Here is a 12,181-nt window from a genome sequence, read left to right as displayed (position 1 = left end):
ATTTTGCCCTTCATGACAACTGTGAGGGGGGTGAATTTTTTTATAACTCATCCGTTTAAATTATATTAAGCCTTAAAGTTCTGCATAATTAAGGGCGCGGCCGTCGAGCTAGGTGGGCGTGGTTACAGCAGCCAGCTCCCGCCTCTTTGCCCATTGTCGATTATCCGGGAGTGACGCGCGGTGATGCGCTGCCAAGATGGCGACGGCTGGCTCCGCCTACTTTAGGCTTCAAAAACGCTCTTCGGAAACTTACGGGTGACGTCACGGACACTAAGTCCATGTTTTTATACAGTCTATGTTCAAGACGCATTAAAAACGGGTGCGCGCAAGAAAACTAGTCCGTAGTTCTACATTATCAACCCATACACGTTCAGTGACTGCGAGCTGCATTGCATGAATGGCGGCAATACCGGCGTATTTATGCAGAATAGTGCAAGCAGCACTACACACCCACATGAAAACAGCAGCGCAACTGGTGTTTATCTTAGCAAAGGCAACGAATCGTATGAATTCTGTGAGCGGAGCACGAGAGCGCTGGAGTTTATGCGGTTAGAAGAAATCTCTTGCATTAATTCTGATCATGGCTTGTCTTGAAAAACGAAGACAGCTTGACGTTCGTCGTAGGAGATGTCACATTGCAGGACTGTGCGCCAAATCTTCTGACACTGCCAGAAGTTCGTCGGAGGTCAAATTTGATCACAACGGCCATTAATCGGCTGTCGCTGAATATGTCAAACTAATGATCAAAGACTACAGATTTTAGCCTAGGATTATAGGAATCTTTTAGGATTTTCAAAATTAGTTTCAGACGACCAAATCGTGGCCAAAATCGCACAGTGTGAGCCCGGCTTAAAACCCTCTAAAATGATTTAAAGGAATCCTTTGACGTTATTTGTCGTCTTCTGTGGTTTGTAGTGATTGTGATAGGCCTGTCTGCTAAAATAGACCTTATACTGTAGCCTTTTTTGGCTGAAAATGATCTGTGTGATTCAGTAACATATCGGAGAACTCTGCTTTGAGTCTCAGCATCAACCGGGTACATTTTGTACTTAAAAGGCCAAATTTACTTCTACTTGGTTCTAACTTTTTTTCATTCTTTCCTACTGTGGTATTTTGCTGGTGTTGCTAGGCGATTCATGAGTGTTGGTAAATACAGGATGGATTTCACCATGTGTTACTTGGCAGTAAGTTCTCTGCTGTACTTTGACTACAGCAAGACTCCACCTTCAAACAGCCAACCGCAGTTCTACTACATAAACCTGCTGATTCAAATCTACGCAAAATGCCACGCCTCTCTCTCTCCTTCCCTTTCGCTTTCACTCGCTTTTTCTCTTACTCCACCTGGCCTGCAATATGACTGCCAAGAGCACTACGGTTGTGACCCCATGCTAACCTCTGACACACCAGATGCAAGTGTGGAGTATCTCTGTATTGCCTTCACGGAAGAGTTGTCGTGTGACATTCCGGTGTGCCATTGTGGCGTAGAGACTAAATACCAGCAGCAGGATAGTGGTGAGCAGATTGAGCACAAGGTCAACACGTTTCATCTGGATTCACATGCCATGTCGGGTCTCCAGAGCGGTGCAGATGTCAAATCAAGTGCAGCTCTGCTGTTTTGTAAAGCAAATCCTATCCCCACGTGCACATATGAAAACTATGGAAGTGATGAAGTGCAGGACAGACAAAAAGGAAAGAGGAATCATTCCATTTGTAAAATTTGGTACTTGTGTTCCTAAGTCAGCCATAATTCATCTATGCCATCACTGAAACTGTCCAGTAATTATGGGGTTACTGAGATGGGGTTACTTTGTATTAATATTGTATAACATGACTTTTTTGGAACCTTTTCCTAGGGATGCACAATATTTCAGTACAATATCAGTTAGCAATTATTAGAATTGTTTTTGTTTTTTTTAAATAAAAAAAAATGCTGAAAATGTACTCACCCCCAGGTCATCCAAGATGTAACGGAGTTTGTTTCTTTATGAGAACAGATTCAAGCATTACATCACTTTCTCACCAGTGGATCCTCTGCAGTGAATGGGTGCCGTCAGAATGAGAGTCCAAAGGCAATATCACAATAATTCACAAGTAATCCACATGACTCCAGTCTATAAATTAACGTTTGGTGAAGTGAAATGCTGTGTTTGTAATAAACAAATTCTTTATTAATTCTTTTTAGCTTTAATCCGTCACTTTTGTTAAACATAATAATGCTTCCTCCAGTGAAATATTTAATCGCCTGTTGTCCTCTCACATTAAAATCCACCAACATATTTGTTTAAAACTGTTTTGGACTGTTTTCACTTGTAAATGGTGCTTGATCTGTGCATATTTTCCTTTCAGAAGTCAACTTTTTCACTGAAGAAAGCAATATTATGGATAGAGGACTCATATTTTAGCTGGACATGACCACAGGCTACACTGTTCAGTTAGACAGGATTTAATGGTTTAACTTCTCGCTGTTCTGACTGAGTCAGATAATCTGATCTCATTAATAGCTAGCAGTGTTGAACATAATTGGTTAGGTTCACTCTATATAGCCTTTGGGCGTCGTTGGAATTTAAATGCATTTTACAAATGTTCACTTAGAGTTCACTCCATGCCGTTTATTGTTTCAGAACACCATTCTAGACAGGATCTTTTTCCGAAGCTGTTTGTGTGAGGTTGTCCTTCTGGCATAGTAAGACCATCTGATTATCACTTTATGTGGCATTATTCCCAGAGGAAATGACTATGAATATACTACAAGCTCTTCTCTCTTTACACATAATCTACACTGCAAGCGTAGCAATGTTGGATGCTTGTGATGATTATAATAGTAGCTATATAGTTTTACCGCTTGCTTCTATTGTGGATTGAGAGGAAAACTGTGATTCACTTTGATGGAAGCTTTGATTTTTTTTTGAGGTGTGGCAAATGATAAATTTCGCAATCATGAGGTATTGACTTACATGTGCTCTGAATTATACCTTTGTGTTTGGAATGTATATTGAGCTTGTTTTATATCATAGCGATGATGTAGTGATTGATTAAAACAGACAAAAGAATGCGAGCAGTGCCTCTGAATGCTTATGTGAGCATATTGTTGCTACAGGCGAGAGTGAATGTTTGGCAGAACCTTTGCAGAGGCTTGCAAAGGAAAAATGTTCTGTGCCAGGTGTGGTTATGCATGGTGCCTTTTTTTCTTTCTTTCTCTTTTTTTAAATTCTTACAATTCCATGTATTTATCTTATTTATTACTTCACTTTCTTATTTTTTACTTATTTTTTCCTAATTTATTTATTTTCAATTTAATTAATTTATTTTTAATTATTATTATTTTATTTTTTTACATGTATTTATTTTTATTTTTTCTCTTATCATTTTTTGCCCTTCTCAGTTTGGATTACTAAGAAGAATAACCAAGAAGAGAAGCAGTGTAACCATAATGTTATGCCTGTCTGTCTGTTTTTCTCTACTTCCTTATTTGCACAAAAGATTGTTGAACCTAAAGTTGCTTTTTGAGAAGTTCATTGTGAAGGGCAGTCTCCGCTGCCCAAACAAACCTTTTCGGTTCCACTTGTGCTCCCTGACACATTGCCGTCCTTTCTGAATCATGTTACCTTCATGCAATCAACCTCAGCAGCTTATGGGAAATTAGGCAATGAAAGGGGCGAGAATGAGGAAATCGCAGCAGTTGAGTTGGTTTGGACTGTGTGTGGTATTTAGAGCCTGCTACAGTAGTGCCCTGTGCGAGGCCTTCTGTCGTTCTGGAGGAAGTGTGAGATGTAGCATCATGACCATATCTTCCGTATAAGGTAGCCACAGTCCTCAGTATGTCTTTTGTTAATAAAATATCACAGAAACAAAAGAGACTGTCCAACTGCTGTGTTCTTTTAGAGCTGCTCTGAGAGTCGATTCACACACTTCTCATTTGAGAAATCTACTGTCATACACATTAAAACTCAAAAGATCTTTATGACAAACTGCCAAAAATAAAAGTTTGGTTTAACTTTAAGAAATTTGTACAGAAATATATTACTATTGAATACGAAATTGTACCGTATTGGCCCGAATATAAGACGACCGCGTTTTTTCAGATGTATTTCCAAGAAAAAAATATCGTCTTATATTCGGGACAATACGGTACTTCTCACTGTTACAATATTATTTTTAAGAAATGTCATACAACCAAGATATTTTTCATCTGTTTTCATTTATACAGTTTTGTTGTGCGCAGCATCTTTGCAAACATTGCATCTATACAAAATATGTTTTACATCTATGTTTTAAAAATAAAATAGTTTTGTTGTAAATTAATTTCCCAGTAATAGTAAATGAATATTGTGATAAATGTCAATATGGTGTTATATGAACAAAAGAAAAGAAAAAAAAGATAACATTTTTGGCCATGTTATTGTTCCTCCTTTCTTCAAAACAAGAATATTCTTCAAAATTAAGAATTTTGAGTGCGTTACACACCGTAAACCTATGGCAATATATAAGCAAAATTATGCCTTCTTTTAATGATTAACCTACAAAAATGGTTATGAATGTAATAAATTGGTCAAACAAGCCCAATTGTAGTCTTAGACATTCTAGAGGAGTCTGGTGCATCAACACTCTTGTTTCACATTTATGCTATCATAAAACACAGTGACATATATGATTGATTAAAAATCGCCTTTAAAGATCTGTTAATTGTAGCCAACTCATGCACCAAGAGGTAAAAATGTTTACGAGACATGTTCTGACGAGGTATTGCATTGGCGGCATATATACAGGTCACCCAAGTGAGCTTGGCTCGTGTCATTTCCCGATCCCAACCCCCTCATCTCTCTTAAGATTTCCTGTCTCATCTCTCAATGTCACAGTATATAGAAATGCCACAAAGGTCAAAAATAAAAATATGTAAAAACTTTTTAAAAGACTTGGTGTGCATTTTTTATGTGGTTTGTGTATTTTTTATTTATTTTTTTTAAATCATGTATAAGCATTGAGAATAATTGGTTACCGGTTAAGTTGGCATGAAAAGAAAATAAATTTTCTACTATTTTCTAAATGCATGTGATTTATCATATCACAAACTATTTATCCATGCATTTGTTTTTATAATTTTTTTCTTTTTTTAAATCAGGTGATAAGTAGGGTTGGGCCGATAGACGATGCCATCGTCCATCGCCGATGGCTGACAGACCTCACGATGTTAAGCTGACATCGTGATTCCTACAACCCCACCACTCCCTCTCCCGCAATCCGCCGCATCCCAGTTCCGTGTTCGGATTATGATTTAAATGGGGATGATTGTACTGAGAATAACTTTCATCTTTTCTTCAACTGAATACTGTTTCCGTGCTGTTTTGATGTATTTTAAAGAGTTGGCAGTCAAAATTAAAACTGCTGGATGATAGATACTCTTCATTCTTTATGACAAATAAGATAATGTGAATTACAGAATGTACAACGTTTTTAAAATGTATCAATTGCGGTGTACAGTGTTTATTATGATGGGGTAGAATCCACAGCTCAGTACTCACTACTCAATACTCATGAGTACTTTTAAATAGGCTACTCTTTTACTCTTACTCAAGTAGTTTTTTGGACAAGTACTTTTACTCTACTCACACTACATTTTTTGGAAGGTAATGGTACTTTTACTTGAGTATATTTTTTCAGTACTCTTTCCACCACTGCCCGCCCCCCGATGTCATCGTCCATCACGATGTTTCACTGTAGACATCGTCCGATGCGAATTTGGTAGACATCGCCCAACCCTAGTGATAAGCTTCATCTGATTCCAGTCAACAACTAATGCAACTAAGTCCCTATTTTTTGTCATAATGCATTGCACTCGGATATACATCATAATACGTCTGTATGTTCTTTAGACAAAACGTGTTCTTGCATTGTCTGCACAATTGTTTAATGGCTGGTTTATAAAGACGATGAAAGCCACAATGCGTCTTTTTTCCCACTAGTCATTCTTAGCCTGTGTTTAGGGCTGCACGATTAATCGAAATTATATCGCAAAGGCGATAAATCGCGATTAGGCAGAAGCTGTGATTGTCATGCGTATCTTTCAGAGAAGCACAGTTCTGTGATCAGCAGTAAATCGGGCAGACGGTGCTCTTACGCTGAAACTCCAAATATGCCCCGAAGAAAAAATCCAGGAAAGGCCTTTGCAGCTGAATAAACTGAGGATTTAACTGCTTTCATTGATTCAACGTGACTAATAAACGCATGACTACGACAATATATGGTTTATCTGAGTTCTCCTTATTATCATTTTTATTATAATAAAGTATATAATAATGCAATGCTAATCGACATAGCCTTTATCACTGCTTAGAATACTATGAAATATGTTGCGTGCCTTATTCTGTGTAAGAAGCCACATCATCTCACAGAGGGATTTATTTAAAACACTCAACTGACGTTATGAAGTGAGTTTGGAGTAAAAACATGTTATTAAATGTGGTATTTTCATGTGCTTTCAGATGGAACAGCATTTACTACACAGAGCCGTAGTTCACTGACAAGCTACGCAAACAGCTTTCATAATCGCAGAACGATTTCATAATCACGCGATTATATCGTCTGCGATTATGAACACGATTTTGCGTAGCTTGTCAGTGAACTATGGCTCTGTGTAGTAAGTGCTGCTCCATCTGAAAGCATGTGATGAAGATTTACTACTAATCACAGAACCGGCTTTACTGACCAGATACGCATGACAATCACATTCGATTAATCGTGCAGCCCTACCTGTGTTAATGCTGTGTTAAAAGTTTTGACATGCAGCACAGCAGATTATTGTCAGTTTTAGTAACAGTGGTCCTATCAGATGAAGGGATAAGATTATTTACATATTGACAGATGTGTATTAGAAATGGTGAATGGGGGTTAAAATGTCTAGAAATGTCTTCCGTACCGTGGGCTATCGAAAAGATCCTGGTGTTAGGTGAGTGGTGTTGAGAGACAGCATTTGTAGCATGTGATTGGTGTAAAACCTTTTGTGCTTTACACTGTATTATCAGGAAACAAAGGTCACATTTCTCCCTCAGTCAATCAGCCACACCCACCAACAGGAACTGCTTCCTGACCTCATTCCCCCATGATGTTCCACAGGCTTCAGGAGACCCCGTCCTCTACCGTTCACTATTGACTGCTAATATAAAAAATATAACAGGAAAAAATATATTAACAATCACGATAAAACGGAAGTCTGTTGTTTTCACCAGGAGGTCCAGTTATGACATTTTGATTAAACGTTATGAGGTCAAAATATTTGTAAAAATTGAAACCTATAAATACAGAAAACAAATAAATGAAATAATACTGTGATCAATTTATCCATGCATGTTATTTTAGTATCATTGAGATACTATTATATATAAAATATTATTTTATAGTTTTTATTTTTTATTTCAGTTTTAGTTACTTTAGTAAGTCAATTTAAACTAAATGAAAATGAGTAACTAGCTTAGTAACTAGCTGAAATTTTTTATTTTTTTTCCCAAGTAACAATATTTTTTAAATGATTTTCGTTAACTGTAATAACCTTGATTTTCAGATTCTGCAACAGGCTTTTTCAGGTCATACCCCTTGTCTGTCGACAAGGTTGTTTGACTATTTTGGAACTGACATGAGTGGAAATATCACTACTGTTTGTCAATTAGTCAATCTGTTCATGTTAATGATCTTATGGCCAGACACTGACCATATGTATCAGTCTATACTACTGTATGTACTATTACAATCAAGTACAGAGTCTCCCTTGCAAGAACCCTTGCCACAGCATTTTGCACCAGCCCAGATTGTTATGAAGCTATTTAATTGATATGCAGGTCTAAATGTGCTTATCTGGGTGTGAACAACATTACAGACTTAAGTACATTGTTTCTCACCCCCTGAGCAATGAGGGTTGTATTTTGCTTTTTTCTTGTCTTTTGACTCAATCCAACCCTAGTGTTTCTACTGTTTTAGTTGGGCCTCAGTTGTTTTCATTGGGAAAATGGCACAAAGACAGAATGTTCTTGCAATTCAGGTTTGTTTTAGAACCCGACGCAAGACAAGCCGAAACAGATAGCATATAAACCAGTGTGATGTGTTGACGATGATATGGAGTTTGCTGTGTGAAATAGGATGAGTAATGCGCTCTGAGTGGGGATTTATTCTGGTTCTTTCCACATTTACGATAGTGAACCCATCTGGTACGTGTTCTGTCAAATCGAGCTTGTCACACTTTGAACTCACTTTGATTTTTCAGCAGAGCTCTTTGAGATGGATTTCATCATTGTTCTGTGTGCCAACCACTTTGAAATCATGTAAACGTTTGGCAGTTTTAGCAGTTAACTGTGTCATATTGAAGTGCCACTGTTCTGCTCAGGTAATTTATTGACTTTTAGTGCAACCGTTGCAGCACTTGTCAGGTTTTACGATTATATTTAAACTAGGTAGTGGATTAAGACACTCTTTAAACACTGTAAAACTGCTATTTACACTGAGATGTTGTTGTAATATCAATGGATTACAGATTGCAGTGCAGATCTACTTAAAAATGTTAGTCTTTTTGCAGATCTGCTTAACAATGTTAGTATGAATGCATGGCATTTTAACCATTTCTGATGGTGTTTCCTGTATATGGCTCATATCTGTTCAGTGAAAGCACAGTGTTCATGTCATGTGATTGCTTCATTCATCATTCTCGTCCTGTTCTTCTCTACAGATATGTTCAAACGGGTTGTACGACAGAGTAAGTTCCGGCATGTGTTCGGCCAGGCGGTGAAGAATGACCAGTGCTATGACGACATCAGGGTGTCCCGGGTCACGTGGGATAGTGCATTCTGCGCTGTCAATCCCAAATTTGTTGCCATAATTGTGGAAGCTAGCGGAGGAGGAGCGTTCATGGTTTTGCCTCTGCATAAGGTGAGAGATCTGTAAAATTACACTGTGCTTATGTGGAATTCTTGGTATATATCCATTGCATCTTATATTTGCTTGCTTTAAATGGTTAGTCAAATTCTGGTTTGGAAGGATTAAAAAAATTATGTTATGGAGACAACCCTCTACACACACCTTGGCAATATATTCGTCATCGGATAGTAAATTATATATATAGATTCCACCAAATCAGCTTATCTTTGTAAAATGGCTCAGCTTCTTAAATCTGAGCTTCTTAATCAGTCAATCAAGCATTATATTATGATTTAGAACTTGTATATAGTATTAATTGTATTAATTATAGTATTGTATATAGCCAATGAGATTGCCGTTTGTGCATTAGCTTCGCCCACTTCCAGAGAAACCCCCATATCATCTGCTTGTTCTTAAAAGCTGAAGAATTCTAAATAAACTCCTTTATTTTGACAGGAAAGTGCAACAAAGAATATAATTTACTTGTAGCACGTCAATTCAGCGTGGTATGTAAGACTCTCGCTCTCTCTTTTTGCATGTGTGAGAAACAGCACTATCAGCAAAGCGACGGCGAGTCGTGCACCTTTACACTAGAGTTTACGGTACGTCAAATACAGGTACGCTGCGCATCCATTGAGCTGAACTGAAATAGTACAGATCGCTTGACGGAGAGTGAAATTCTCAAGCGCTCAGTGTTCAGTGAGTAAATATATCTGTGCTAAACTTGTGATAAGCATCTAACACACACACTGTCGAGTACGATCTTAGAATTTATTAGCCAATGGCTAATGATAGACATTATTTAGTCGCCCAGAGCGAAGATTTAGTTGCAAATGCGTGTGATTTACTCGCAATGTAGAGGGGTGGGAGAGAAACAGGTGATGGGATGGTTTTTGTTTTAATGTTGTGTCCTTGCTAGACTGGTTGTCAAGCTGTAATTAGGGGAAAAAAGGTTAAACATTTGATAATCAGATTGTGAACAAATCTTTTGAGTTTGTCATTTTCAGTGAACCATTTGATCCAGTCTAAAATTCTCACTGATTCGTTCACAAATATTTGATTTGGTGATTTGGTTCTTACGAACTCATTTGAGGGAGCTTATCAGCGAATAACGACTTTTTCAGACTCTTTTTCACACAAAGGTCGACTGAAATAGATATTTTATAGTCCATTTTGAGTCTTCACTAGATCTGGTCACTTTGAAAAAAAAGGGGCAAGAAGATTCATAAAAATTTCTTCTTGTTGAATTCCATGGAGTAAAAAACATTATCCAGGTTTTGAACCAGTAAATATTTCCGTTGAACTATTCCTTAAAAGTTTGAGAAGAACATTGCTTTAGCAGAAGAGAAGTCTTAAACCTACAAGAAGCTGAGGAAATATTATGTCCTAACTGTGGACAAGAAGCCAAGCCATGAAATGGATTTGTGGGCTGTTTCTGCAAAATTGATCTTGGGTGAGGGATCTTCACTGCACCCTCCACTTAAGTGGTCTCAAACTGCAGCTTTGTCACGCTTTTGGTCTTTTTCCATGTTTGAATATATACACACTTAATGACAACCTTGCGTCTCTACAAATGGAGGTGATTATGACAGGTATGATTCATCAGACGTCTGCCTTGATCCGTTTGTGTCAGAGCTGTTAGTAGTGGAGGATACTCTGCTGGAAGTCTTTGAAATGTTGGTGAGCATGCTATGGCCACGTCGTGCTGAAACGTACTTGCTCTACTCCACTAAGAAAACATGTTAGATGTTTAAAATCACACATTATCCAGGCTGAATCTATATATAGAGTTGCAGCGAAATTTCGGCAACTGAAAATATTAAGCAGAAACAGTGAAAAAAATGTTTCCCATTTGTATATAACTTAGTTTTTTTATTTGAGGGTTAATTATTAGATTTGATTGATCAATTGATTGTTAAATGAAGTCATTTACAGTTTTGGTTTTCAGCAAAATGGAAAATTTAGGTTTTTGTCAAAATTTTGGTGCATCGCTACCAAAATGACAATAATCAACATAGCTGTGACAGTATTGGCATTTCCACCTCTGACTAAGCTGTTGAACTCAAAGTTATTTGTTAGCCAATGATGTAAGGATATCTTCTTTCCTAATGGCTTTCTGAGTTCAGATGTGATGACAAAAGTCGAATTTGCGAGTTGAATCTGCAGCGCACTGTCATTTGATACGTGCGACGGGACTGCCGTCTGCTTGTGTTACAAAGGTAGAGATTTGCTTCATCTGGATGGAGTGTGTGTGTCACCTAGTCTGCTATGTACATGGTTTAGTGGTTTAGCATTCGTGGGGTTTAGTGAGTCTGCATGTTTGTGCATGTTGAAGTCTGTGGTTCATTCTCTGATTTTTCCAGCTCATTTGAAGAAGTTGCTTAGACAGCAACGGAACTACCACATTCAAGGCCCAGAAAGGCAGTAAGGACATCGTTAAAATAGTCCATGTGATATCAGTGGTTCAACGTTAATTTTACAAAGCTACGAGAATACTTTTTGTGCGCAAAGAAATAAAAAATAACGACTTTATTCAGTCTTTGACTCGCGTTCACGAGAGTACCACGACGCATGCGTAAGCATGGGCCGATTACCGGTTTCAAGGTATACCGCGATTTGAAAATTTCACGGTTTCAAAACCACTAGTATTTTCCGTTATACCGTTCCTGCGGTATACACTGTTTTTCATGTCCCCTTAAAGACTGAAAGTGTAGGAATCCCTCAGGTTGAGTGCAGTGTAGAGAGTAACATGACCCTCCTCCTCCTGTTGGTGCGAGCGAGCGGTCAGTCACGTGTGTGTAGGATGGCCGAACTTAAGGAGCTGCCCCTGGAGTTTACATGATCGGCAACCGGCCGTTTTTTGTCTTATTGCAACTCGTCTCTGTTTGTTCTGGACTTGCACAAACTGCGTTGCAATGCAATAGTTTTCCAAAATGTCATTTATGTGAAAAAATGAAGTCTGTAAACGCCCATTAACACAGGCAAGAGACGTTGAAGACGGACGCACAGAGAAAAATACTGTAGCAGGCAGATCACTCACTGTTCATGATGCACAAACTATTGGAAGAAAATCCTCAATATTGATTTGGGGGTTTATATGAATGTGTTTCTGAGGGGAACTAACTGTCTTCATAAAAGTTTACGTGGTATTTTCTTTTCATCTCGTCTCTGTATAGTTCATATTAAAGCAGTGTTTCAGCGCAGCTGCTTTGTTTACACAGCGGTAACCAAGGAAACACTGTATCTGCTGTTCCAGGAGCGCCTCCTGCTGTCAGAGAGTGAA

General features: G+C 38.1%; 1 protein-coding gene across 2 annotated transcripts in view; it reads left to right on the top strand.

Annotated features, from left to right (window-relative positions):
• The window catches only part of coro1ca (coronin, actin binding protein, 1Ca), a 55,567-nt gene that overhangs the window by 19,825 nt on the left and 23,561 nt on the right, over positions 1-12,181 (top strand). For both annotated transcript variants that reach the window (XM_016553892.1, XM_016553893.1), the window contains one exon: positions 8,711-8,910. In XM_016553892.1, coding sequence (XP_016409378.1) covers positions 8,711-8,910 — 200 coding nt within the window. The remainder of the gene's footprint in view (positions 1-8,710; positions 8,911-12,181) is intronic.

Source organism: Sinocyclocheilus rhinocerous, unplaced genomic scaffold (assembly GCF_001515625.1).
Source record: "Sinocyclocheilus rhinocerous isolate Xijiao unplaced genomic scaffold, SAMN03320098_v1.1 scaffold615, whole genome shotgun sequence".
Lineage (NCBI taxonomy): Eukaryota > Metazoa > Chordata > Actinopteri > Cypriniformes > Cyprinidae > Sinocyclocheilus > Sinocyclocheilus rhinocerous.
Note: the sequence above shows the minus strand (reverse complement) of the source record. Positions and strands in the feature narration are given on the sequence as shown.